At 63.4% G+C, this 26,488-nt stretch overlaps 3 protein-coding genes across 5 annotated transcripts; 2 read left to right on the top strand and 1 right to left on the bottom strand.

Annotated features, from left to right (window-relative positions):
• The first annotated feature begins 5,107 nt into the window (after positions 1 to 5,107).
• On the top strand, positions 5,108 to 10,607 carry RCE1 (Ras converting CAAX endopeptidase 1). The gene is made up of 8 exons (XM_054653684.2): positions 5,108 to 5,303; positions 5,926 to 6,028; positions 6,123 to 6,206; positions 6,816 to 6,894; positions 7,625 to 7,792; positions 8,684 to 8,755; positions 9,076 to 9,138; positions 10,301 to 10,607. Exons 1-8 carry the CDS (start codon positions 5,131 to 5,133, stop codon positions 10,510 to 10,512), a joined length of 954 nt encoding a protein of 317 aa, XP_054509659.1. The 5' UTR covers positions 5,108 to 5,130; the 3' UTR covers positions 10,513 to 10,607.
• A 368-nt stretch (positions 10,608 to 10,975) lies between these two features.
• On the bottom strand, positions 10,976 to 13,075 carry ZBTB3 (zinc finger and BTB domain containing 3). The gene is made up of 2 exons (XM_054653712.2): positions 12,989 to 13,075; positions 10,976 to 12,522 (listed from the first exon to the last, which is right to left on the bottom strand). Exon 2 carries the CDS (start codon positions 12,516 to 12,518, stop codon positions 11,403 to 11,405), a length of 1,116 nt encoding a protein of 371 aa, XP_054509687.2. The 5' UTR covers positions 12,519 to 12,522; positions 12,989 to 13,075; the 3' UTR covers positions 10,976 to 11,402.
• A 449-nt stretch (positions 13,076 to 13,524) lies between these two features.
• GANAB (glucosidase II alpha subunit) lies at positions 13,525 to 26,476 on the top strand. 3 transcript variants are annotated; one of them, XM_077172506.1, is made up of 18 exons: positions 13,525 to 13,609; positions 14,327 to 14,422; positions 14,521 to 14,629; positions 15,062 to 15,189; positions 15,841 to 16,020; positions 16,863 to 16,916; positions 17,360 to 17,444; positions 17,560 to 17,644; positions 17,727 to 17,823; positions 18,803 to 18,983; positions 19,612 to 19,765; positions 21,238 to 21,473; positions 22,603 to 22,729; positions 23,026 to 23,105; positions 23,590 to 23,733; positions 24,794 to 24,890; positions 25,003 to 25,104; positions 26,179 to 26,476. In XM_077172506.1, the coding sequence occupies exons 1-18, from the start codon at positions 13,590 to 13,592 to the stop codon at positions 26,472 to 26,474; spliced, it is 2,271 nt and encodes a 756-aa protein (XP_077028621.1). In that variant the 5' UTR covers positions 13,525 to 13,589; the 3' UTR covers positions 26,475 to 26,476. The 3 variants fall into 3 exon arrangements, with proteins under 3 accessions (XP_077028621.1, XP_077028622.1, XP_077028623.1); XM_077172507.1 differs by having other exon boundaries at positions 19,645 to 19,765; XM_077172508.1 differs by lacking the exon at positions 16,863 to 16,916.
• Positions 26,477 to 26,488: the final 12 nt, after the last annotated feature.

A 26,488-nucleotide genomic window follows, 5' to 3' on the forward strand; every position in this document is an offset into this window, starting at 1 on the left:
GTTTTTTTGGGGGAGCGTTTTGGGGTCTCCCCACCTCTTCCGGCCCTGCAGGTCCTGGAGCAGCTCCTGGTGGTTCTGGGGACCCCCAAAAATGGGGAGCCCCGACGGGGAGCGCTGCTGGTGGCCCTGACGGCGGGGGCGGCCCTGGGGGGGCCCCTCTGCACCCTCACAGGTGGGTGGGGGTTCATGGGGGGGGGGGGGTCCTGACTCCCCTCAGACCCCCCTGACCCCCTCCCCTTTTCCAGTGGCAGCCACGGGACCCCTCAGCCGAGACCTCGAGCCCGAAGCGCTGGGGAGGGGTAAGAGACCCCCAAAATCCCTCAGAGACACCCCAAAACCTCCCAGAGACCCCCACAAAACCCCCCAGAGACCACCCAAAACCCCCAGAGACCCCAAACCCCCAGAGACCCCAAACCCCCCACCCAAAACCCCTCAGAGATCCCCAAAACTCCTCAGAGACCCCAGAATCCCTCAGAGACCCCCCCCAAAACCTCTCTGGGAGCCCTGATCCCCTCAGGGACACCCCCTAGTCCCCAACTCCTTTAAGAGCCCCCCCAAAACCTCTCTAGGACTCCCCAAATCCTCTCAATCTCCTCCCAGCCCCACTGGGAGTCCCCTAAATCTCTAAACCCCCCCCAAGCCCCCTAAATCCCCCCCAAAATCCCCCCCAGCCCCTCGGGGGGTGCAGGAGCTGCTGGGAGCCCCCCAAAATCTCCCCCCCTGCTGCGGGCGGATCCTGGCCCGGGCTCAGGTGCAAAGGAGCTTCCAGGTGAGTTTTGGGGTTTTTGGGGGGGATTTTGGGGGTCCCCCTCTCTCTCTGTTCTCTTTCCCAACCCCCCCCAAAGTCACCTTGAGGGGGAGGAATTGGGGTCGGGGGGGCCCTAAGAGCCCCTCGGGAATGGGAATTGGGGCAGGAGGATAAAAATAGTCGGGGTGGCCTGGATTTGGGGGGGTGGGGGGGAAATAACGGGGTCAGGCGGGGGGGGAGAGGGGAAATGGGGTCATGGGAGGGGGCTGGGACCCCCAAAATACACGGGGGGAAGGGTGGGACACCCCCAAACTGGGCCCAGTTCCTTGGGGGGTATTGGGGTGCCCCAGACCCCACAGATCTGCCCCTCATGAGAGTCATGGAGGATTTTGGGGTCCCTCCTGTGCCCCCCCCCCCTCGGGGGTCGTGGAGGATTTTGGGGTCCCCCCCTGTGTCCCCCCCCAGGTCTGTCACCCCCCCCTGCTGTTGCCCCCCGCCCGGGGGTCCCTGTGGCAGCTCCTGCACCGGACCAGCCTCGTGCACCCCGAGGTACCAGGGCGGGGTTTGGGGGTCCCCAAAAAGGGGAGGGGGTTCCTCAGTGACCCCCCCGTGCCCCCCTCCCAGGTCGAGTTTCATTTCTGTGTCAGCATCGATGGGAAGGTCACATCCAGGACCCTCAGGTGAGACCCCCCGGGACCCCCAAATTGGGGACACCCCAACATTGGGCTCACCCAAACTGGGGTCCCCCACCCTTAACTGGGGTCACCCCACTTCTGGGCACCCCCTAATTGGGGTGTCCCCCCCCGTGTCCCCCAGCCCGGAGCCCCCCTGGGCACAGGCGGGAATGAGGCTGAGGGTGCAGAGCTGGCACTTCAGTGGGTACGGACTGGGAGGGACTGGGATGGGACTGGGAGGGACTGGGAGGGACTGGGAGGGACTGGGATGGACTGGGATGGGACTGGGATGGGACTGGGATGGGACTCGGATGGGACTGGGATGGGACTGGGATGGACTGGGATGGGACTGGGAGGGACTGGGAGGGACTGGGATGGACTGGGATGGGACTGGGATGGACTGGGATGGGACTCGGATGGGACTGGGAGGGATTGGGATGGACTGGGATTGGACTGAGAGGGACTGGGAGGGATTGGGATGGACTGGGATGGGACTGGGATGGGATTGGGATGGGACTGGGGGGGACTGGGATGGACTGGGGGGGACTGGGATGGACTGGGATGGGATTGGGAGGGATTGGGATGGACTGGGGGGGACTGGGAGGGATTGACGGAAACTGGGATGGGATTGGGAGGCACTGGGATGGGATGGGACTGGGACTGGGATGGGATTGGGATGGGATTGGGATGGGATTGAGGGGACTCACACAGGACTGGAACGAACTGGGATGAACTGGGACAGATCAGAACAGAGAGAGATAAACTGGGATGGGCATGGGGGTAGTACAGAGTCAAACTGGGATGAACTGGGATGGGACTGGGGTGCAGTACAGGGTCAAACTGGGATGAACTGGGATGGGGCAGGGAAGTACCACAGAGTCAAACTGGGATGAACTGGGATGGGACAGGGGTAGGTCTGGGATAGATTGATCCGGACCAGTCCAGACTGGTCCGTACTGATCCAAACTGGTCCATACTGGTCCATACTGGTCCATACTGGTCCGTACTGGTCCATACTGGTCCATACTGGTCCATACTGGTCCGTCCCCCCCAGGCCGCCCTGCAGCCGCCTCCGGCCGTGCCCGGGGCCGCCGCTGCCGCTGCCGGTGCCGCCCCCGCTGGCGGCCGCGGGATTCGGGGGGGACCTGGAGCTGCTCCCGGTCTGCGCCCTCGGGACCCCCCCCGGGACCCCCCCCGGGCAGGGACCCCCCCTCAGCCGAGTGCAGATATCCGGGCTGGGGGCACTGGGGGGGCTGGGGGGCAATTCGGGGTGGTTGGGGTGGGATTTGGGGTGGTTTGGGGGGGTTTGGGGTGACTGCGGGGGAGACTTTGGGGTGGGATTTGGGGTGTTCAGGGTGGGATTTGGGATGTTCATGGGGGGATTTGGGGTGGTTTGTTGGGGTTTTGAGGAACCTGAGCGGGTTTGGGGGTGCTCAGGGTGGGATTTGGGGTTCTGGGGGATTTTGGGGGGCTCCATTCCCCCCCCCGTTGTTCTCCTTGACCTCCCCACCTTTACCTGTTCGACCCCGCGGGGGTCCCTGTGCCCCCCCCGGCCCCCCCAACCCTGCGGGACCCCTCTGTGCTGGGGGACTGGGGGGGCTTCGGCCTGGCTGCAACGCCCCTGCACCCCAAAACGCCCCTGCACCCCAAAACCCCCCCGGACCCCAAAACCCCCCCGGACCCCCGAGGCTCCAGTGAGGATGAGGAAGGTCCGTGGAGTTCCAGGGTTTTTTTGGGGGGATTTTGGGGGGAATTTCGGGGTTCCCCCTCCCTCAGCCCCCCTGTGTTGTCCCCACAGAGCCGGTGCCCCCCGATGTCACCTTTGGGGTGCGCTGGGACCCCCCCGAGGGGGATGGGGACCCCCAAACTTCCCCCGAGGGGGACCCCAAAACCCTCCTGGTTTTCCTCTTCCTGCGGCACCGGGACCCCTTTGGGGGGTACGACACAGGTAAGGGGGGGGGGCCCGATTTTGGGCTGTCCCCAAACCCTGGGGTGTCCCCAAATTTTGGGGGTGTCCCCGTGCCTCAAGAGGGTCCTCAAATTTTAGAGCTGTCCCCAAGTTTTGTGAGGTCTCCTCATGACTTTGGCGGTGTCCCTGTGGTTTGGGGGTGTCCCTGTGGGCTGTCCCCAAGATTTTGGGAGCTCAGCCCCCGAGCTGGGCTGACCCCAAGTTTTGGGAGCTGACCCCAAGGTTTAGGGGGTGACCCCAAGGTTTGGGGACACCCCCTTGGCTTAGGGGTTATCCCCATGGTTCAGGGGTGTCCCCCCGCTCCGGGGGGGTCCCCCACAGTTCGAGGACCCCCCCAAAATCCGGGGTCCCCCCCACCCCAGGGATGCGGCGGCTGCTGCTGGCCCAGCTGGAGCCCACGCTGCGCCTCGGCCGCCCCGCGCTGGCCCGGGGGCTCCAGAACCTCCTGCGCCCCCTCCTGGCGGGGCTGCACCACCAGCACCAGGTGGGTGCGGGGCTTTGGGGTCCCCCCGACCCCCCCAAACCCCCCGTGACCCCCCAAATTCCCCCCTGCAGGCCCAGCAGAGCGTGGCCCGAGCCCAGGCCCTGGCGGTGGCCGCGGTGACGGCCGTGGTGGCCGCCAGCTCCAGCGGCCGCTTCCGCAGCGCCTGCCTGGGCGCCCTGCAGGTTTGGGGGTTCGGGGGGGTTCCCCTCGGGGCTGGGGGGGGGTTTGGGGGTGTCCCCAGTGTCACCGTGTCCCCCCCCACCCCACCAGGTGCAGGACACGCCGGCCCTGGCGGTGGCCGCGCGCCGCAGATGGGCCGAGGTCTCGCGCCGGCCGGGGCTGCCCCGTGGGGGTGAGGGGGAAATGGGGGGTGGGGGGTCCCCAAAATCTCCCCCGGGCACTGAACCCCCCCTCCCGTGCTCCACAGGGACACCCCAAAAGCAGCGCCGGGGAAGGAGGGAGCAGCAGCAGCAGCAGCAGGAGGAGGAGGAGGAGGAGGAGGAAGGGCACCAGAGCAGCCAGGGCCAGGTGAGGTTTGGGGGTCCCTCCCTCCTCTGGGGATCCCCAGGACCCTCCCAGTAACCCCCAGGACCCCCCAACTGCAGGACCCCGACGAGTGGACACCCTGAGGGACAGGACAGAGCCCCCTCCCATCCCAGTGCTCCCAGTTCACCCAGTCCTGCCTCATCCCAGTTACGCCAGTTGGCCCCAGTTCCTTTCATGGGTTTCATTTCCTCCAGTCACTCCCAGTCACTCCCAGTTCTCCCAGTTCATGTTGATTGTCCCCATCGATCCCAGTTCTCCCACCAGTCCCAGTTCCCCCAGTGCTCCCAGTTTCCCACAGTTACTCCCCGTTATCCCAGTCATTCCTGGTCTCTCCTGTTCATCCCAGTCCCTCTCAGACCATCCCAGTTTCCCTGTCCTCCCCAGTCCCTCCCAGTTTCTCCCAGATCATCCCAGTCCCTCCCAGTTTCTCCCAGTCCCCCCCAGTTTCCCGGTCCATCCCAGTTTCTCCCAGTCCCTCCCAGTTTCCCACCCACCCCCATCACCCCGCCCCTCACGGCCGTCCCTCCTCATTTACATAACCGCACCCACCACCCCAAGCCCCGCCCACATAGCTCAGTAGCCCCGCCCTTGTCCCGCCCATCGCCCCGCCCATCTCAGGCCCCCTCAGCGCAGGCTCCGCCCCCGTTCCGCCCCTCACCCCGCCCCCCCGCGCAGGCCCCGCCCCTCCCGCTTAGGCCCCGCCCCCGCCATGGCGGCCCCGCAGCCCCCCGGTTCCCTCTGGGCCGGGCCGGGGTCGGGAGCGGCCCCCGGAGGCACCGGAGCCGCCCGGGCCGGGCCGTGCTGGGCCGCCGTGCTCGGCTGCCTCAGCCTGGCCTGCTCCTACGTGGGGAGCCTGTACGTGTGGGGCAGCCCCCTGCCCAGGTACGGCGGGGCGGCTCGGGGGGGTCTGAGGGGTCTGAGGGGCACCTGCGGGGAAATTGGGGTGTCTGGGGGGCGATCTGGGGGGGACTCGGGATGTCTGAGGGGGATCTGGGGAGACTTGGGGGGGATTCGGGGGATTTGGGTGGGATTTGGGGAGGTCTGGGGGGATTTGGGGGCCTCAGGGGCGAGCACGGTGGGTCAGGGAGGGATCTGAGGGGTCTGCAGGGGAATTGGGGTGTCTGGAGGGGATTTAGGGGGTCTGGGGTGGATTTGGGGGAAACTGGGGGGTCTGGGGTGCGATCCTGGGGGTGAATCAGGGGTCCCAGGGGGGGATTTTGGGTCCCTAAGGGGGATTTGGGGACCTTGGGGGGAATTTTGGGTCCCTGAGGGGGATTTTGGGGCCCTTGGGGGATTTGGGGTCCCTGAGGGGGATTTGGGTCCCTTGGGCGACGGAGTCTCTGCTCCTTGGGGTGTCCATGGGGTTGGGACAGGCCCTTGTGGGTTTTGGGGGGATTTTGGGTGCATAAGGAGGGGCTGGGGGGGTCTCCTCAGTGCCTGGGGGTGTCTGGGGGGGATCCCGGGGGGATTTTGGGGTGCAGACCCCCCCGGGCCCCCTCCCCAGGGACCACCCCTCGGTGATCAAGCGTCGCTTCACGAGCGTCCTGGTGGTGTCGGGGCTGTCCCCAGCCCTGGTGTGGCTCTGGAAGGAGCTCACGGGGGTCAAGGTGAGCTCAGGGGGGTCCCCAAAATCCGAGGGGGGGTCTCAGAGCCCCCCCAGACCACGCTGACCCCCCCCCATTTCCATTCCCCCCCCCCCAGGCTGACACCCCCCTGCCCGCGCTGCTGGGGCTGCGCCTCGAGGGGCTGGTCCCGGCCACGCTGCTGCCTCTGCTGCTCACCATGGTGGGTCTGGGGGGGCTGCGACCCCCAAAAGCCTCCCCGGGGGTCCCCAAAATCCCCCTGAACCCGCAGGACCCCCCCCAGGATTTATTGGATGCCCCCCACCCCAAATGCTCTGCTTGGGCCTTTCATGTGCGGTGGGGATGGGAGGGCTTGGGACCCCCCAAAATCCACTCAGGACGCCCCAAAATCCACTCAGGACCCCCCAAAATCCACTCAAGACCCCCTTAGGGACCCCCAAAATCCCCCTGACTCCCAGGACCCCCCCCCAGAATTTATTGAGCCCCCCCCCTTCCTCAAGTGCTTTTCCTGGGCCTTTCATGTGTGGTGGGTGTGGGAGGGCTTGGACCCCCAAAATCCCTTCAGGACGCCCCAAAATCCCTTCAGGACCCCCCAAAATCCACTCAGGAGCCCCCTAGGGACCCCCAAAATCCCCCTGACCTCCAGGATCCCCCCAAAATTCACTGAGCCCCCCAGATCAGGCTCATCAGGGAGGGTGTGGGACCCCCCAAAATCCCTCTGGGACCCCCCAAAACCTCTCTGGGACCCCCAAAACTCTCCCTGAGACCCCCAAAGCCCTTCTGACCCCCCCAAACCCCCCTGCCCCCCCAGATCCTGTTCCTGGGCCCCCTGATCCAGCTGTCCATGGACTGTCCCTGGCGCTGGCTCGATGGCATCAGGGTGGCCCTGGGTAAGGGGGCACAATTTGGGGAGGGGGCGCCAATTTGGGGGGTCAGGAATTGGGGTTTGGGGGGGGCTGGGGGTCCCCCAATCCCCCAATACAGGGAGTGGAATTGGGGGGGATGAGGGGGTGAAATGAGGGAGTTTTGGGGGGCGTTGGGGTTTTTATTGGGTTTGGGGAGCCTGTGGGAATCTGGGATTTGGGGGGCACTTCTGTGGGATTTTGGGCTCAGTTTTATGGGATTTTGGGCTCAGTTCTGTGGCATTTTGGGGCTCAGTTTTATGGGATTTTGGGGTCAGTTATATGGGATTTTTGGGCTGAGTTTTATGGGATTTTGGGGCTCAGTTCTGTGGGATTTTTGGGATCAATTCTATGGGATTTTGGGGATCGATTCTATGGGATTTTGGGGCTCAGTTTTATGGGATTTTGGGCTCAGTTCTGTGGGATTTTTGGTGCATGGGCTGTGGAACCAGGGGTGGATTTTTGGGGGGTTTTTTGGGGTTTGTCGTGTTTGGGATTTTGGGGCTCAGCTCTGTGGGGTTTTTGGGGCTCAGTTTTATGGGATTTTGGGGCTCAGCTCTGTGGGATTTTGGGGCTCAGTTTTATGGGATTTTGGGGATTAGCTCTGGGATTTTGAGGGCAATTCTGTGGGGTTTTGGGGCTCAGTTTTATGGGATTCTGGGGCTCAGCTCTGTGGGATTTGGGGGCTCAGCTCTGTGGGGTTTTTGGGGTCCCCCAGACCCGCGGGTGTGGGCGCTGTGCCTGGGGGACGTGCGCTGGCTGCGGAACCAGGTGGTGGCACCTCTGACAGAGGAGTTGGTGTTCAGGGCCTGCATGCTGCCCATGCTGGTGCCCTGCACGGGGCCCGGCCCCGCCGTGCTGGCCTGCCCCCTCTTCTTTGGGGTCGGTGAGTGGAACCCTAAAATACCCCAAAAATACCCTAAAATATCCCCCCTGTGCTGGCCTGCCCCCTCTTCTTTGGGGTCGGTGAGTGGAACCCTAAAATACCCCAAAAATACCCTAAAATAACCCCCCTGTGCTGGCCTGCCCCCTCTTCTTTGTGATCGGTGAGTGGAACCCTAAAATACCCCAAAAACACCCCAAAAACCCACCCCAAAACCTGATCAATACTGGCCTGCCCCCTCTTCTTTGGGGTCGGTGAGTGGAACCCTAAAATCTCCTAAAAATACCCTAAAATATCCCTGCCCCCTCTTCTTTGGAGTTGGTGAGTGGAACCCTAAAATACCCCAAAATATCCCAAAAACCCACCCCAAAACCTGATCAATACTGGCCTGCCCCCTGTTCTTTGGGGTCAGTGAGTGGAACTTTAAAATATCCCAAAAATACCCTAAAATACCCCTCCCCATGCTGGTCTGCCCCCTGTTCTTTATGGTCAGTGAGTGCAACCCTAAAATACCCCAAAAACCCACCCCAAAACCCCCCCATTATTGGCCTGCCCCCTGTTCTTTGAGGTTGGTAAGTGAAACCCCAAAAACGCCCCAAAACAGTTCCCAAGTTCCCAATGCTGGGGTGTCCTTGGTTCTTTGGGGTTGGTGACTGAAACCCCCAAAATATCCCAAAATATCCCAAAATATCCCAAAACCCACCCCAAACCCCCCCCCATACTGACCTGCCCCCTGTTCCTTGGGGTGGGCGAGTGGGACCCCAAAAAAACCCCAAAACCCCCCCAAAACTCCCACTGACTCCCCCTCCCCTGCACCCCTGAATGCCCCCGATCCTCCCAAAAACCCCAAAACCCCCCAAAAAACCCCAAAACCCCCAAATCCTGCTCCCCCAGCCCATTTCCACCACGTGATTGAGCAGCTCCGCTTCCGCCACGGCTCCGTGGGCAGCATCTTCATGGCAGCAGGTGAGGGGGGCCTGGGGGGAATTTTGGGGGGTCCTGAGGGAGTTTGGGGTGTCCAGGGTGGGATTTGGGGTGTCTTGGGGGAATCTGGGGGGTCCCAGGGTGTTTTGAGGGAGTTTGGGGTGTCCAGGGTGGGATTTGGGGTGTCGAGGATGAAGATTTAAGGGCCTGGGGGAGTTTGGGGTGTCCAGGGTGGGATTTGGGGTGTCCAGGGTGGGATTTTTGGGGCCAGGGGGGCTCTGAGCCTCTGCCAGGGGTGGGGGGTGTATTTGAGGGTCCTGGGGGGTTTTGAGGTGCCCCTGACCCCCCTTTTCCACCCCCAGCATTCCAGTTCTCCTACACGGCCGTGTTCGGGGCCTACACGGCCTTCCTGTTCCTCAGGACCGGTGGGTTTGGGGGGCCCGGGGGGGTTTGGGGGGCCCCAGTCCCCGTGTCCCTGTCCCCAGGTGTGTTTGGGGTCCCCAGTCCCCGTGTCCCTGTCCCCAGGTGTGTTTGGGGTCCCCAATCCCTGTGTCCGCATCTCCAGGTGTGTTTGGGGTGTGTTTTTAGGGTTCCAATCCCCATTTCCCCCGTCCCCAGCTGTTTTTGGGGTTCCCATCCCCATTTCCCGCTGTCCCCAGCTGTTTTTGGGGTTCCCATCCCCATTTCCCCCTGTCCCCAGGTGTATTTGGTGTCCCCAATCCCCATTTCCCGCCGTCCCCAGGTGTTTTATTTGGGGTCACCAATCCCCATTTCCCCATCCCCAGCTGTTTTTGGGGTTCCCATCCCCATTTCCCCCTGTCCCCAGGTGGTTTTGGTGTCCCCAATCCCCATTTCCCGCTGTCCCCAGCTGTTTTTGGGGTCCCCAATCCCCATTTCCCGCTGTCCCCAGGTGTTTTTGGTGTCCCCAATTCCCATTTCCCCTGTCCCCAGGTCACCTGGCGGGGCCGGTCCTGTGCCACTCCTTCTGTAACTCCATGGGGAGATTTGGGGTTAATGTGGGGATCCCAGGGAGTGGTTGCTGACCCTGGCAGAGGTTCAGGGATGCCGGGTGTGTGTTTGGGGTCCCCAATCCCCATTTCCCCATCCCCAGGTGTATTTGGGGTGTGTTTTTGGGGTCCCCAATCCCCATTTCCCCCTGTCCCCAGCTGTTTTTGGTGTCCCCAATCCCCATTTCCCCCTGTCCCCAGGTGTTTTTGGTGTCCCCAATCCCCATTTCCCCTGTCCCCAGGTCACCTGGCGGGGCCGGTCCTGTGCCACTCCTTCTGTAACTCCATGGGGAGATTTGGGGTTAATGTGGGGATCCCAGGGAGTGGTTGCTGACCCTGGCAGAGGTTCAGGGGTGCCGGGTGTGTGTTTGGGGTCCCCAATCCCCATTTCCCCATCCCCAGGTGTGTTTAGGGTGTGTTTTTAGGGTCCCCAATCCCCATTTCCTGCTGTCCCCAGCTGTTTTTGGTGTCCCCAATCCCCATTTCCCCATCCCCAGGTGTATCTGGTGTCCCCAATCCCCATTTCCCCCTGTCCCCAGCTGTTTTTGGTGTCCCCAATCCCCATTTCCCCTGTCCCCAGGTCACCTGGCGGGGCCGGTCCTGTGCCACTCCTTCTGTAACTCCATGGGGTTCCCGGCGCTGGGCGCGGCCCTGGGGCACCCGCGGCGCCGGGCGCTGCTCCCCGCGTACCTGCTGGGGGTTCTGGGCTTTCTGCTGCTGCTGCACCCCCTGACCGAGCCCGCCTTCTTCGGGGCGCGCCCCCCGTGCCGCGACCGCCCCGCCTGCTCCTGACACGGGCGGGGGGCGCCCGCCCCTCCCCAAACCCCCCCTTTTTATAGGAGCCGCCGCACAGAGTCTATTTTTGTGATTAAAGTGGTTTAAGGCTTTGTGGGGCGTGCTGGGGTGGACTGGGGTGGGACTGGGGGGGAGTGGGGGGGACTGGGATGGGTTTAGGGGAACTGGGAGGGATTGGGATGGGTTTAAGGGAACTGGGAAGGACTGGGATGGGTTTAGGGGAACTGGGAAGGATTGGGATGGGTTTAGGGGAACTGGGAGGGATTGGGATGGGTTTAAGGGAACTGGGAGGGAATGGAAGGGGCCTGGGAATGACCGTGATGGACTGGAAGGGGAACAGAAGCGACTGGGATGAACTGGGACGAACTGGGACGGCACCGAGTCGGGTGTGGGGTAACGCCGAGGTCCTCCCGGCCGCCGGGGGCGCTGTCACGCTGGGCCACGCCCCCTCAAGCACCGCCCGTGTCCAGCGTCGCTTTATTCGCGCGTGACCCCCGTACACCCGCGCCAGGCCACGCCCCCACCGCGAGGCCACGCCCCCGCGTCCCTCCGGTTCCCCCGGGGCGGGGTCGCGGTCCCGGTCACAGCCGGTGTCACAATCCCGGGGGTCCCGCTCAGGGCAGGTGTCCCCATCCCGCTGGCTCAGCTCAGGACGGCACGGGTGTCGCAGTCCCGGTGGTGGCTCCGATGACAGCAGTTGTCCGAATCTCGGTGTCCCCGGTGAGAGCGGCCATCCTCATCCCGGTGTCCCCGCTCAGAGCATTGTCCCCATCCCGGTGTCCCCGGTGACAGCAGCTGTCCCCATCCCGCTGTCCCCATCCAAGCCCCGCCGCCGGCTCGGCTCGGCTCGGCTCGCTCCGTGCCGGTGCCCTGGGCGGCTGCGGCGGTCAGGGCGGGTTGTCGCCGTCGCGGGCGGGGTCGCGGTGGCCGCGGGCGGGCCCGCCATGGCTGTGCGCCTTGCGGACGTGCCGGTACAGGTCCCCGGACTGCGTGTACGAGCGCAGGCAGTGGCGGCACTCGTAGGGCCGCTCGCGGGTGTGCACGGTGGCGTGGCGCCGCAGCGTGTACGAGCACGAGAACGTTTTCCCGCACGTCGGACACGTCGGGGCCTCCTCGGCGAACAGCCCGAAGCTCCCGCGGGGCTCCAGCGGCGCCAGGAACAGCGGCTCCCGCAGCCCCCCCAGCGCCCCCGGGGCCAGCGCCGCCCCCTCCCCGAATTGCGCCGCTCGGGCCGGGGCTGGAGGCGGCGGCGGCGGCGGCGGGGGAGGGGGCGCGGGGGGGCGGCGGGCGCCGTCGGGCTCCTCGTCCGAGATCACGATGGCCTCGGCCTTGATGGGGACGGGGGGCGCGGCCCAGGGACCCCCGCCCGCGGACGGAGGCGGGGGAGCGGCGGCAGCGGCAGCTCCGGGCCCCGGCGCGGCCTCGCTGGAGCTGCTGGGGCTGGGCGGGGGTCGCTCCGCCCCGACCCCCACCCCGGGCTGGGTCGTGTCGGCCGCGTCCACCAGCGGCGGCTCCGGCGCCTCCTCGGGGAGCGGCTGCGGGGGCTGCGGCGGGGGCTGCGGCGGGGGCGGGCTGGGCGCGTCCTCCTCTTCCTCCTCTTCCTCCCGCTTGGTGCTGTCGGCCTCGGCGGGGCCCCGCGCCTGCAGCTTCTTCTTGCACAGCTTGACCACGTCGTTCATGTGCAGGTAGGAGGCGGCGGCCAGCACGTCCTCCAGCGGCGCCGCCAGCGCCAGCCGCCCCTCGTACATGAACTCCAGCAGCAGCGCGAAGGCCGGGGCGGTGACGATGTCGCTGTTCAGGGCCACCACGGCGCCCCGGGCTCCTCCCGCGCCGCCCGGCTCGGCGTAGCACAGGTGGAAGAAGGAGCTGCAGGCGGCCAGCACGGCGCGGTGCGCGGGGAAGGGCGCGGTGCCCACCAGCACCGTGCAGTCGCACAGGATCCCCCGGGAGCGCTGCTCGCGCAGCCCCCGCAGCAGCTGCCGGCTGTGCTCGGGGAACTCCATCGGGCTGCGGGAAATGGGGGAAAAACGGGGGGAAATGGGCAATTAATCAGTGCTCCGGGAACTCCATTGGGCTGGAGAGGGAAAAATGGGGAAAGCCAGGAAAAATGGGGAGTCAGTGCTCGGGGAACTCCACCGGGCTGGGGGTGATGGAACTGGGGAGGGGGAACGGGAGCGGTTGGGGATTCCGGGGGGCGGAGGGGACACACGGGGCTGGCCCAGCCGGGCAATCCCAGTGCGGCCCAATCCATCCCAGCCCATCCCAGTCCATCCCAGTGTCCCCCCTTCAGCCAATCCCAGTCCGGCCCTGTCACCCATCGCGTCCCAGGCAATCCCAGAGGGGCCCATCCCAGTCAATCCCAGCGAGCCCCAGTCCATCCCAGAACGGCCCCACACGTCCCGCTCGGCCCCAATTGGTCCCAGTTTGTCCCAGTTTGTCCCAGTTCCCCCCCAGCGCCCCCGGCCCAGCTCACCACAAAGCCGCGGCCTGCTAACGCCCCGCCTCCCCGCGCTGATTGGCCGTCCGTGACTGCCCGCCACTCCGCTCTCATTGGTTAATTTACCTGTCAGTCAGTGTGACCGGGCCGAGCAGGTCAAAGACGTTTGTTGATTGGCTGTTATTGCCGCCACTCAGGAACACGCGCTGATGATTGGCTCTTCGGAAAAGGACGGGCCGCGGTCGCCGGGGCGGAGGTTGCCATGAGCGTGGAGGCGGGGCGTTGCCACGGAAGCCCTCGGGGGCAGGGCAGCGGCCGAAAGCAGCATTTTGATTGGACATGATGGGGTGTCAGTCAGCGTTCCCGCGCTTTCATTGGGTTTCCGTCCTGCCCTCACGGTGCGTTCCCGCCTATTGCCCGAGCCGCACTCTGATTGCTTTGTGCTGACATCGCTCAAGCCTCGCACGCGAATCACAACACGTGAGAGGCGGGGCCTCCGTCTCTCCGGCAACCAGGTAAGGCGGGAACTCCGCGAGAGGGCGTGGTCGGGGAGGGACGAGGGGCGGGGCTCCTCACAGCCAATGGGAAGCGGCGGCGTCGGGCCGGGGGCGGGGTCAAGGGTCAGGCCGGATCCAAGATGGCGGCGGCGCTGGGGCGGTGAGCGCGCGCCAGGGGCCGACCCCCCCCTTCCCCCCCCATGGGACCCCCCCGGGGTCACCCCCGACCTCCCCCACGGGACCCCCCCGCCCCAAAAACCCCCCCGGGACCCCCCGGCCGGGCCTTGAGCGCCCGGGACCCCCCCAAGGCCTCGGGCCTGGGCTGCGGCCCAGCCCCCCCAGCCCCCCACACCCCCCCCGACCCCCCCCAGCCCCTGTGGGACCCTCCCCCCTCCAAACTGCCCGGGACCCCCTCCCGAATCTGCTCTGTGACCCCCCCCATTCCCCTCCCTGCTGCCCCCCGAATGGGACTGGGGGCTGTGAACCCCCCCGTGCCCACCTGAGGGGGCCTTGGGGTGTCCCGGTGCCCCCAGGTAGGGTTTAGGGAGGGGTTTGGGGGGGTCTCCCATTGCTTTTGGGGTGCTGATCCCCTTGTGCCCCCCAGGTGGGTTTTGGGGGGGGTCTCCCGCTGGGTTTGGGGTGTCCTTATGCCCCCCCCAGGTGGGGTCTGCAGGGTGTTTGGGGGGGGGGGGTTGTCTCCCCCTGTTTTGTGTTCCTGACCCCCCCTGCCCCCCAGGCAGGTTTTGGTGGTTATTTTGGGGGGTTTCTCCCCCTGTTTTGTGTTCCTGACCCCCTCATGCCCGCAGCTGGGGTTTGGGGGGTATTTTGGGGGGGGTCCCTGACTGTGTTTGTGTTCCTGACCCCCCCGTGCCCTCAGGTGGCCTCTCGGGCTCACCCTGTGCTGCCTCCTCGGGGCCTCGCTCGCCGTCGACCGCGGCAACTTCAAGACGTGCGAGCAGAGCGGCTTCTGCAGGTGTGGGGAGGGGAGGGGGGCACACCTGGGTGGGTGGGGGAGAGGGGGGGCTCGGCCCGGGGGGGTCACTCAGGGCCCGGGTCCCGTCCCCTCCCCAGGCGGCAGCGGCGGATCCAGCCCGGGAACTCCCCGTACCGGGCCCTGCTGGAGTCGCTGGAGCTCGGCCCTGATGTGGCCAGGATGCGGCTGGTGAACGAGGTCACACAGGTGAGGGGACACTGGGGACACTGGGGGGACATTGTGGGGACAGGAGGGGTCACAGGATGCGGTTGGTGAATGAGGTCACACAGGTGAGGGGACATTGGGGACACTGGGGTCCTTCTGTGCAGGTGTCGCTGCTGTGGGAGGTGTGGGGGCCCCCAGGTGTCCCTGTCCCTGTGTCTCCTGCCCCAGGTGTCCCTGTCCCTGTGTCCCCTTCCCGCAGATGACGCTGTCCCTCCCCAGGTGCTGCTGGAGCTGTGGGGGCCCTGAGGTGTCCCTGTCCCAGGTGTACCTGTCCCCGTGTCCCCTGCCCCAGGTGTCCCTGTCCCTGTGTCCCCTGCCCCAGGTGTCCCTGTCCCCGTGTCCCCTGCCCCAGGTGTCACTGTCCCCATGTCCCCTGCCCCAGGTGACCGTGTCCCCGTGTCCCCCCTCACGCAGGTGCCGCTGCTGCTGGAGCTGTGGGGGCTCTCTGGGAACGTCACCCGCCTGCGCATCCAGGAGCTGAACCCGCTGCGACCCCGGTACCAGGTGCCCGATGTGCTGCTGGGAGAGCCACCCGCTGAGAGGTGAGGGGACAATGGGGACAGAGCCACCCGCTGAGAGGTGAGGGGACATGGGGACAATGGGGACAATGGGGACAGAGGCACCCGCTGAGAGGTGAGGGGACATGGGGACAATGGGGACAGAGGCACCCGCTGAGAGGTGAGGGGACAATGGGGACAATGGGGACACAGGAGGGGGTCACAGCCACCCCTGACAGGTGAGGGAGCAGGGTGGGCACAGCCACCCCTGATGGTCACTGTCCCCAGGCTGGGGTGAAGGCACCTGGAGCTGTCCCAGGGTGGCACTCACAGCACTCTGGGATGCTCTGGGATGGTGACACCGTCCCCAACCTCTCTGTCCCCAGGCTGGAGGTGACAGGCCGTGACGAGGGCACCCTGGAGCTGTCCCAGGGTGGCACTCACAGCACTCTGGGGTGGTGACACTGTCCCCAAACCCTGCTGTCCCCAGGCTGGAGGTGACAGGCCGTGACGAGGGCAGCCTGGAGCTGTCCCAGGGTTGCTCTGGGATGGTGACACTGTCCCCAACCCCTCTGTCCCCAGGCTGGAGGTGACAGGCCGTGACGAGGGCACGCTGGAGCTGTCCCTGGGTGGCACTCACAGCACTCTGGGGTGCCCAGGGATGGTGACACTGTCCCCAAACCCTGCTGTCCCCAGGCTGGAGGTGACAGGCCGTGACGAGGGCACCCTGGAGCTGTCCCTGGGCCCCGGCGGGCACCGGCTGCTGGTGACAGAGCGCCCGTTCCGCCTGGACCTGCTGCGGCACCGGGAGCTGCTCTGCTCCGTCAACGCCCGCGGCCTCCTCGTCTTCGAGCACCAGCGGCGCCGCCGGGACTCGTGAGTGACCTAAAAACGCCCTAAAAAACCTTTCAAAACCCTCAAAAATCCTCAAGGAACCTTCAACCCTCTGCAAAAATAACAACCCCATAAAACCCCTGAGAAACCTTCAAAATACTCCCCAAAAATGCGTTAAAATCCCTCAAAACCCCCTTAAAATAATCCCCCAAAAAACACATAAAAATCACTCAAAAACCCTCAAAATAACCCCAAAAACCACTTAAAGATCACTCAAAACCTCTCAAAATAACCCCCAAGATTCATGTAAAAATTACTTAAAATAGATGAAAAAGCCCTTAGAAACCTTCAAAAAATTCTTAACAAACTCTGAAAAAATCCTCTAACGATCCACAAAAAGCTCTCAAAGACCCACAAACTACCCTCTCAAAAACATATTAAAAACCCTCAAAAACCCCCCAAAAAACCCCTATCAAACCCTCATAAAATCCACAAAACTCCTTAAAACGTCCCCCAAAAAACCCTTGAAGAACTCTCTAAAAACCCTTAAAAAACCTCACAAGAACTCTCAAAAAAGCCTCAAAGTACCTCCCAAAAACCCATTAAAAAACCCTCGAAAAAAACCATTCAAAACCTCACAAAACCCCTCAAAAATGCCAAAAAAAACTGTTAAAAAAGCCCCACAGAAGCCCCCAAATCCCCCCCAGGCCGTTGGTTGCAGCGGGAGCGGGGCCGGCAGCGCTCAAGGGGGGGGTGGGGGGTGTCCCCCCCCCCAGGGCACAGAGGGGGTCGGGGGTCGCCCCCCGAGCTGAGGGGGGGTCCCCAGGGCCCGGGGGGGCCGCGCTGACTCTCTGTGTTTCTGTTTTGGTGCCCCCCACCCCCAGTCTGGCGGATAAAGTTAGTTCTGTGTGGGATAAGATCAAGAGCCTTTTCCGTAGGTAAATCCATGGAATGCGCCCCCAAAAACCACCCCCCAAAAACCCCCCCGGACCCCCCCTCAAAAAGGGACCCCCCCCCCCCTTTCTCACAGTGGGAGGGGGTAGGAGTAGATGGGGGGGCTTGGAATCCCCCCCAAAAAAAGGGGAGCAGGAGCAGCTTGGGGGGAGTCGCTGTGGCCCCCAAAATCGGGGAGGGGGCTGGAGTAGCCAGGGGGGGTCTGTGCCCCCCCAAACCGCCCCCCCCCCCCAAATTGAAGGGTCAGGAGTAGCCAGGGGGGGTCTGGACACCCCAAAAATGAGGAGATTCCCCCCCCCCAATCCCCCCCAGAGCGGGCAGGAGCAGCTCCAAAATTCGGGGTCCCCCCAAAATTCGGGGTCCTGGGGGTGCCCCTTGTCCCTGCCCCCCCCTCTTTGGGGCACCCCAGGACCCCAAATTCCCACAGGGACCCCCCCAAGGACCCCCCGGGCGAGGAGGGGGCGGCGCAGGAGGGACCCGAGGACGGCGCTGGCAGCACCCAGAGCGAGAAGGTGACAAGGACAAGGGGGGGACACTGGGGTGGGACACCCCCAAATTAAACCCCCCCCACACCCCTTTTTTGGGGAGGGGTCCCCCCCATTCCTGACTGGATTTGTCCCCCCCCAGCCCACAGAGCCCCCGGCAGAGCCCGAGGAGGAGCCGGGGGCGTGGGAGGAGACGTTCAAAACGCACACGGACAGCAAACCCTACGGTGGGGACACCTGGGGACACCTGGGGACGCTGGGAGGGACACGGGGGACCCCTGTGACCCCCCAAACCCCTTCTCCCCACAGGACCCACCTCGGTGGGGTTGGATTTCTCCCTGCCGGGATTCGAGCACGTGTACGGCATCCCCGAGCACGCCGACAACCTGCGGCTGCGGCCCACCGAGTGAGCCGGGGACACTGGGGACACTGGGGACACTTTGGGGACACTGGGGACACTGTGGGGACACTGGGGACACTGTAGGGACATTGGGGACACCACAGGGACACTGGGGACACCACAGGGACGTTGGGGTGACACAGAGACACGGAGGGACACGAGGATGTGGGGGCACAGGAGCATGGTGAGGGCTGACGGTGGCGCTGAGGGGGCGGTGGTGTCACCGTGGGAGGACAGGAGCGCTGTGGGGTGACAGTGACAGTGACAGCAGTGACGGTGACAGCAGTGACAGCGACAGCAGTGACAGCGACAGCAGTGACAGCGACAGCGATGCTGTGTGCGGGTGGCAGCAGCGATGGTGGCTTCATGGGGTGACAGTGACATCCTGGGGGTGTTCCTAACCTTGTCCCCGTGTCCCTGATGTCCCCAGGGCGGGTGGCCTGTACTGGTTGAACACCCCTGGGGATGTCCCTGTCCCCTGGCAGTGTCCCTGACCCCTGGCAGTGTCCCTGAGTGTCCCCCTGTCCCCTGGGGGGATGTCCCTGTCCCCCTGGCAGTGTCCTCATCCCCTGGCAGTGTCCCTGTCCCCCTGGCAGTGTCCCTGAGTGTCCCCGTGTCCCCAGGGGGGGTGACCCATAGAGCCTGTACACCCCTGGCAGTGTCCCCATGTCGCCTGGGGGGATGTCCCTGACCCCTGGCAGTGTCCCTGAGTGTCCCCTGGCAGCATCCCCGTCCCCCTGGCAGCATCCCCGTCCCCCTGGCAGTGTCCCCATCCCCCTGGCAGTGTCCCTGAGTGTCCCCGTGTCCCCAGGGGGGGTGACCTGTACTGGTTGAACACCCCTGGCAGTGTCCCCGTCCCCCTGTCAGCGTCCCTGAGTGTCCCAGTGTCCCCAGGGGGGGTGACCCTGACCCCTGGCAGCGTCCCCATCCCCCTGGCAGTGTCCCCATCCCCTGTCAGCATCCCTGAGTGTCCCCGTGTCCCCAGGGGGGGTGACCCGTACCGCCTGTACAACCTGGACGTGTTCCAGTACGAGGTGTTCACGCCCATGGCCCTGTACGGCTCCGTGCCGCTGCTGCTCGCCCACCGGCCCCGCCTCAGCCTCGGCCTCTTCTGGCTCAACGCCGCCGAGACCTGGGTGGACATCGGCTCCAACACGGCCGGGAAGGTCAGCTGGGGGATTTTGGGGGGATTTGGGGGAGGTTTGGGGGTTCCTGGGTGGACATCGGCTCCAACATGGCCAGGAAGGTCCAGCACAAGGGTCTGGGGGAGGTTTGGAGGGTCCTGGTTGGGTTTGGGGAAGTTTGGGGAGTTTTGGGTGGACATCAGCTCCAACACGGCCAGGAGGTTCCAGCAGGGGGGTCTGGGGGAGGTCTGGGGGAGTTTTGGGGGTCCTGGGTGGGTTTGGGGGTTCTTGGGTGGACATCAGCTCCAACATGGCCAGGAAGGTCTGGCTGGGGGGGGTTTGGGGGGGTCCTAGCTGGATTTGGGGGTTTCTGGGGGGACATTGGCTCCAACACCACTGAAAGATCCAAGAGGGGTTTGGGGGGTTCTGGAGGGGATTTGGGGGGTCTGGGGTCTTTGAGAGGCCAAGACCACCGGGAACGTCCAAGAGGAGAATTTGGTGGGTCTGGGGTGGTCTCTCTTTATCCCAGTGGGAATTTGGGGTTGCTGACCCCCTGTGCCACCCCCAGACCCTTTTTGGGAAGCTCCTGGATTACACTGGGAGGGGATTTGGGGGTCTCTGTTTATCCCAGTGGGAGTTTGGGGTTGCTGACCCCCTGTGCCACCCCCAGACCCTTTTTGGGAAGCTCCTGGATTACATGCAGGGGGGGGGTGAGACCCCCCAGACCGAGGTGCGCTGGATGTCCGAGAGCGGCGTCATCGACGTCTTCCTGCTGCTGGGGCCGGGGCCCGCCGACGTCACCGCCCAGTACGGGAGACTGACCGGTACGGGGACACTGGGGACACTGGGATGGGAGACTGACCGGTACGGGGACACTGGGACACTGGGGACACTGGGGACACTGGGGATACTGGGGACACTGGGGACACTGGGATGGGGACACTGGGATGGGGACACTGGGATGGGAGACTGACCGGTACGGGGACACTGGGGACACTGGGATGGGAGACTGACCGGTACGGGGACACTGGGGACACTGGGGACACTGGGACACTGGGGACACTGGGATGGGAGACTGACCGGTACGGGGACACTGGGGACACTGGGGATACTGGGATGGGGACACTGGGGATACTGGGGACACTGGGGACACTGGGATGGGGACACTGGGGACACTGGGGACACTGGGGACACTGGGGTGGGGACACTGGGGACACTGGGGATACTGGGATTGGGACATCAGTACAGGAGAGTGACCGGTACGGGGACACTGGGACACTGGGGACACTGGGGACACTGGGGACACCAGTATGGGAGACTGACCGGTACGGGGACACTGGGGACACTGGGATGGGGACACTGGGGATACTGGGGACACTGGGGATACTGGGGACACTGGGATGGGGACACTGGGGATACTGGGATTGGGACATCAGTACGGGAGGCTGACCGGTACGGGGACACTGGGGACACTGGGGATACTGGGGACACTGGGATGGGAGACTGACTGGGATGGGGACACTGGGGTGGGGACACCAGTACGGGAGAGTGACTGGTACGGGGACACTGGGGACACTGGGGACACTGGGATGGGGACACTGGGGACACTGGGATTGGGACACTGGGGTGGGACACCAGTATGGGAGACTGACCAGTACGGGTCACACTGTGGTGGGACACTGGGGACACTGGAATGGGACACTGGGGTGGGACATTGGGATGGGGACAGGGACACTGGTACAGGACAGAAGACTGACCGGTACAGGACACTGGGGACACTGGGGACACTGGGGACACTGGGGATCCTGGGATGGGGACACTGGGATGGGGACAGGGACACCAGAACAGAGCCCTGACCAGTACTGGACACTGGGGACACGGCAAATTTCTCTCCCTCAGCCCCGTTCCCATCCTCAGGGGGATTTTTGGGGGATTTCTCAAGTTTGATCTTGCCCAGTTTTTTTGTTCTTAGAGTTATTTCTGCCCCATTCCCACTTTTAGGATTATTTTCAGAGGATTCCTGCCCCATTCCCACTTTTAGGATTATTTTCAGAGAATTCCCACCCCATTCCCACTTTTAGGATTATTTTCAGAGGATTCCTGCCCCATTCCCACTTTTGGGGTTATTTTCAGGGCATTCCCACCCCATTCCCACTTTTGGGGTTATTTTCAGGGCATTTCCACCCTATCCCACTTTTAGGATTATTTTAAGGGATCTCTCCCATCTGGCCCTGCCCCATCCCCATTTTTGGGGCCGTTTTGGGCTATTTCACTCCCGTTTCTGCCCCTTGCCCAGGCACGCAGGCGCTGCCCCCCCTGTTCTCCCTGGGCTACCACCAGAGCCGCTGGAATTACCAGGACGAGGCGGACGTGGAGGCCGTGGAGAGGGGCTTCGAGGAGCACGAGCTGCCCCTGGACGTGCTCTGGCTGGACATCGAGCACGCCGACGGCAAACGCTACTTCACCTGGGACCCTGCCAAATTCCCCAACCCGCGGGGCATGCTGGAGCGCCTGGCGGCCCGGAAACGCAGGGTGGGGATGGGAATGGGATTGGGAATGGGATTGGGTGGGATTGGGAATGGGAATGGGGTGGGATTGGGAATGGGATTGGGAATGGGATTAGGAATGGGATTGGGAATGGGACCCCGCCAAATTCCCCAACCCGCGGGGCATGCTGGAGCGCCTGGCGGCCCGGAAACGCAGGGTGGGGATGGGAATGGGATTGGGAATGGGATTGGGATTGGGAATGGGATCCTGCAAAATTCCCCAACCCGCGGGGCATGCTGGAGTGCCTGGCGGCCCGGAAACGCAGGGTGGGGATGGGGATGGGGTGGGAATGGGAATGGGATTGGGAATGGGGTGGGATTGGGAATGGATTGGGTGGGATTGGGATTGGGATTGGGAATGGGATTGGGGTGGGATTGGGATTGGGGTGGGAGCAGGGTTGGGAATAGGGTGGAAGCGGGATTGGGGTTGGGAATGGGATTCTGCAAAATTCTCCAACTCTCGGGGGATGCTGGAGCGCCTGACGGCCCGGAAACACAGGGTGGGGATGGGGATGGGAATGGGGGGGTGCACTCCCCTGTGGTCACTCTCACCCTGTGGTCACTCTCACCCTGTGGTCACTCTCACCCTGTGGTCACTCCCCCGTGGTCACTCCCCTGTGGTCACTCCCCTCTGGACACTCCCCCGTGGTCACTCCCCCATGGTCACTCCCTGTGGTCACTCTCACCCTGTGGTCACTCTCACCCTGTGGTCACTCCCCTGTGGTCACTTCCCTGTGGTCACTCTCACCCTGTGGTCACTCTCACCCTGTGGTCACTCCCCCGTGGTCACTTCCCTGTGGTCACTCTCACCCTGTGGTCACTCCCCCGTGGTCACTCCCCCGTGGTCACTCCCCTGTGGTCACTCCCCTGTGGTCACTTTCCTGTGGTCACTCCCCCGTGGTCACTCCCCATGGTCACTCCCTGTGGTCACTCCCTGTGGTCACTCTCACCCTGTGGTCACTCCCCCGTGGTCACTCCCCTGTGGTCACTCCCTGTGGTCACTCCCTGTGGTCACTCTCACCCTGTGGTCACTCCCCCGTGGTCACTCCCCCGTGATCACTCCCCCATGGTCACTCCCCTGTGGTCACTCACTCCCTGTGGTCACTCCCCCACAGATGGTCAGCATCGTGGACCCTCACATCAAGGTGGACGGGGGGTACCGGGTGCACTCGGAGCTGCGGGCGCGGGGCCTCTACGTCAAAACCAAGGATGGCAACGACTACGAGGGCTGGTGCTGGCCCGGTCAGTGGGGCTGGGGGGGCTTTTAGGGGGTTTTGGGGAGTCCTCGAGGGGTTTTGGGGAGTCCTCAAGGGGTTTTAGGGGATTTTGGGGGGTTTTGAGGGCTCCTGAAGGGATTTTTGGGGTGTCTGGGAATGCTTGGGGAGTCGCAGATCAAAACCGAGGATGGTCTGGCTACAAAGGGGGGTGGTAGTGGTTCAGTCAGTGGGGCTGGGGGGAATTTGGGGTGGTTTGGGGGGGATTTTGGGGTGGTTTTGGGGTCTCCAGGGAGGTCACAAGCCCCCCTGTGTCCCCCCCAGGCTCCTCAGCATACCCCGACTTCACCAACCCCGAGATGCGCGAGTGGTGGGCGAACATGTTTGCCTACGACCAGTACGAGGTGAGGACCCCCAAAATCTCTGTCAGACCCCCCCAAAATCTCTGTCAGACCCCCCCCAAATCTCCATCAGACCCCCCCAGAGCCCCAGGATCCCCTCAAAGCATTCCCAGAACCCTGGGACCACCCCCCAAATTCCCCTCCCCACCTTTCCCCCCTCTCACCCTCCTCCCTTGGGGCTTCTCCTCCTCCTCCCCTTGGAGACCCCCCCATCTTTTTGGGGAGGATTTTGGGGAACCCCCTGAAGATTTTAGGACCCCTCCCATATTTTGGGATTTCCCTGCTGATTTTTGGGGTTCTCCTGAGCTTCAAGCCCTCCCTAGTTTTAGGGAACCCCCCCACATCCCTCCCCACTCCTTTTTTCTCCCTCTCACCCTTTTTGGAGACCCCGCCTTGGTTTTCTGCCCCAATTTTGGGGATCCCCTGGGAGGGTTTTAAAACCCCCCCATATTTTTGGGGTCCCCCCGCTGATTTGGGGTCCCCCCAGGGCTCCACGGAGGCGCTGTTCACCTGGAATGACATGAACGAGCCGTCGGTGTTCAGCGGCCCCGAGGTGACGATGCACAAGGACGCGCGGCACTTCGGGGGCTGGGAGCACCGGGAGCTGCACAACATCTACGGGCTCTACGTGGTGAGACCCCCACCCAAAACCCCCCCAGGGACACCCCAAAAACCCCACAAGAACCCCCCAAAAAAATCCCGATCTCCCTGAGCCCCCCCAAACCCCTCAGGGACCCCCCTAAACCTTGGGTGGTTCGAGGGCTGGGAGCACCTGTGGGCTCTTTGTGGTGAGACCCCCCCCCCCAAAAATCCTCTGGGACACCCCCCAGATCTCCTGAGAGACCCCAAAATCCTCACAGGGACACCCCAAAAACCCCACAGGGACCCCCCAAAAATCCTGATCTCCCTGAGCCCCCCAAACCCCTTTAAGACCCCTCTTGGGCCCCTCCAGTTCCCCATTCATTTCCCTCCAAACCCCTCCAAGGCCCCCCAAAGCCCTTTAGGATCCTCCAAACTCCCTTTAGGATCCCCCAAACCCTCTCAATCCCCCCTTCATTTCTCCCCAAACCCCTTTAGGACCCCCAAAACTGTTTTAGACCTCCCCAAACCCCCTTTAAGATCCGCCAAACCCCCTTTAGGATCCCCCAAACCCTCTCAATCCCCCCTTCATTTCTCCCCAAACCCCTTTAGGACCCCCAAAACTGTTTTAGATCCCCACAAACCCCTTTTAGGCCCCCCAAATCTCCTTTTAGGCCCCCCAAACCCTCTTTAGGACCCCCCAAACCTTCTCAATTCCCCCTTCATTTCCCCCAAAACTGTTTTACACTCTCCCCAAACCCCTTTTTGACCCCCATAAACGCCTTTAGGACCCCCCAAACTTTCTCAATTCCCCCTTCATTTTTCCCTAAACCCCTTTAGCCTCCCCAAAACCTGTTTTAGAGGCCTGAAACCTCCTTTAAGATCCCCCAAACCTTCTCAATTCCCCCTTCATTTTCCCCAAAACCCCTTTGGCTCTCTCCAATCCTTTTGGGGTGGGGTTTGGGATCGGGTTAGGGGTCAGGTTTTGGGTAGGGTTTTGGGGTGGGTTTTGGGTGGGTTTTGGGGTCAGGTTTTGGGTGGGTTTTGGGGTGGGTTTTGGGGTGGTTTTGGGTGTTTTTTGGGGTGCCTGACCCCATTTTCCCCATTGCCAGCACAAGGCCACGGCCGAGGGGCAGATCCGGCGCTCGGGGGGGCGGCTCCGGCCCTTCGTGCTCAGCCGCGCCTTCTTCGCCGGCTCCCAGCGCTACGGTGAGGACTGGGGGCAAATCCCGGGAATTTGGGCAAATCCTGGAATTCTGGGGGGTGGGCCAGGATGGAGGGGAACCCCCCCTGAGCTGAGACACCCCCCAAACCCCCCCAGGTGCGGTTTGGACCGGGGACAACACGGCCGATTGGGAGCACCTGAGGATCTCCATCCCCATGTGCCTGAGCTTCGGGCTGGCCGGGCTGGCGTTCTGTGGGGGTGAGCCCAACTGGGAGCACTGGGAGTACTGGGAATGGGTCAGGGATTGGGGATGGGATAGGGAATGGGGTCAGGGATTGGGTTATGGGATAGGGATGGGGTCAGGGATTGGGTTATGGGGTCAGGGATTGGGTTATGGGACAGGGATTGGGGTCAGGGATTGGGTTATGGGATAGGAATTGGGGTCAGGGATTGGGTTATGGGATAGGGATTGGGGTCAGGGATTGGGTTATGGGATAGGGAATGGGGTCAGGGATTGGGTTATGGGATAGGGATTGGGGTCAGGGATTGGGTTATGGGATAGGGAATGGGGTCAGGGATTGGGTTATGGGACAAGGATTGGGGTCAGGGATTGGGTTATGGGATAGGGATGGGGTCAGGGGTTGGGTTATGGGATAGGGAATGGGGTCAGGGATTGGGTTATGGGACAAGGATTGGAGTCAGGGATTGGGTTATGGGATAGGGATTGGGGTCAGGGATTGGGTTATGGGATAGGGAATGGGGTCAGGGATTGGGTTATGGGATAGGGAATGGGGTCAGGGATGGGATCCAGAATATAAATGGGACCAGCATCAATAATGTTTTAGGACCAGGATTGGGGTCTGGATCAGAACCAGGATCTAGGATCAGAATTGGGAGCAGGATCAGGAATGGGACCAGGAACTGGGACCAGGACTGGGATTGACATCAGGATTGGGATTGGGATGAGGACCAAGACCAGGATCGGGATCATGGCTGGGATCAGGACATGGATTGGGATCGGGGCTGGGACCAGGATCAGAACCAGGATCTGGGCTCAGGGCTGGGATCAGGATTGGGATCAGGACCGGGATCTGGGCTCAGGATTGGGATCAGGACCAGGATCTGGGCTCAGGGCTGGGATCAGGATTGGGATCAGGACCAGGATCTGGGCTCAGGACTGGGATCAGGATTGGGATCAGGACCGGGATCTGGGCTCAGGCTGGGATCAGGACCAGAACTGGGCTCAGGACTGGGATCAGAACCAGCACCGGGATCTGGGACCGGGATCAGGCTCGGGATCCGGGCTCACTGCCCCCCCTGCCCCGTTGGCAGCGGACGTGGGCGGATTTTTCCAGAACCCTGGCCCGGAGCTGCAGGTGCGCTGGTACCAGGCCGGGGCCTTCCAGCCCTTCTTCCGCGCCCACGCGCACCTGGACACGGCGCGGCGCGAGCCCTGGCTGCTGAGCCCCGAGCACCTGGCCATGGTCAGGGCCGCGCTGCGGCGCCGCTACGCCCTGCTGCCCACGTGGTACACGGCCTTCTACCACTGCCACCGCCAGGGCATCCCCGTCATGAGGTGTGGGGCTCCAAAAAACCCCAAATCTAACCCAAAAACCCACCTGAGATAACCCTAAATGCACCC

This window comes from Agelaius phoeniceus, chromosome 38, assembly GCF_051311805.1.
Source record: "Agelaius phoeniceus isolate bAgePho1 chromosome 38, bAgePho1.hap1, whole genome shotgun sequence".
NCBI lineage: Eukaryota > Metazoa > Chordata > Aves > Passeriformes > Icteridae > Agelaius > Agelaius phoeniceus.

Excerpts from the sequence above, each read along its gene's own strand:
- RCE1 (XM_054653684.2), top strand. The coding sequence starts at position 5,131 with ATGGCGGCCCCGCAGCCCCCCGGTTCCCTCTGGGCCGGGCCGGGGTCG. Across the intron at positions 6,029-6,122 it reads AGGAGCTCACGGGGGTCAAG|GCTGACACCCCCCTGCCCGC; the intron begins GTGAGCTCAGGG and ends CCCCCCCCCCAG. Across the intron at positions 6,207-6,815 it reads TGCCTCTGCTGCTCACCATG|ATCCTGTTCCTGGGCCCCCT; the intron begins GTGGGTCTGGGG and ends CTGCCCCCCCAG.
- ZBTB3 (XM_054653712.2), bottom strand. The coding sequence starts at position 12,518 with ATGGAGTTCCCCGAGCACAGCCGGCAGCTGCTGCGGGGGCTGCGCGAG.
- GANAB (XM_077172506.1), top strand. The coding sequence starts at position 13,590 with ATGGCGGCGGCGCTGGGGCG. Across the intron at positions 23,106-23,589 it reads TTGCCTACGACCAGTACGAG|GGCTCCACGGAGGCGCTGTT; the intron begins GTGAGGACCCCC and ends GGGTCCCCCCAG. Across the intron at positions 23,734-24,793 it reads ACATCTACGGGCTCTACGTG|CACAAGGCCACGGCCGAGGG; the intron begins GTGAGACCCCCA and ends CCCCATTGCCAG.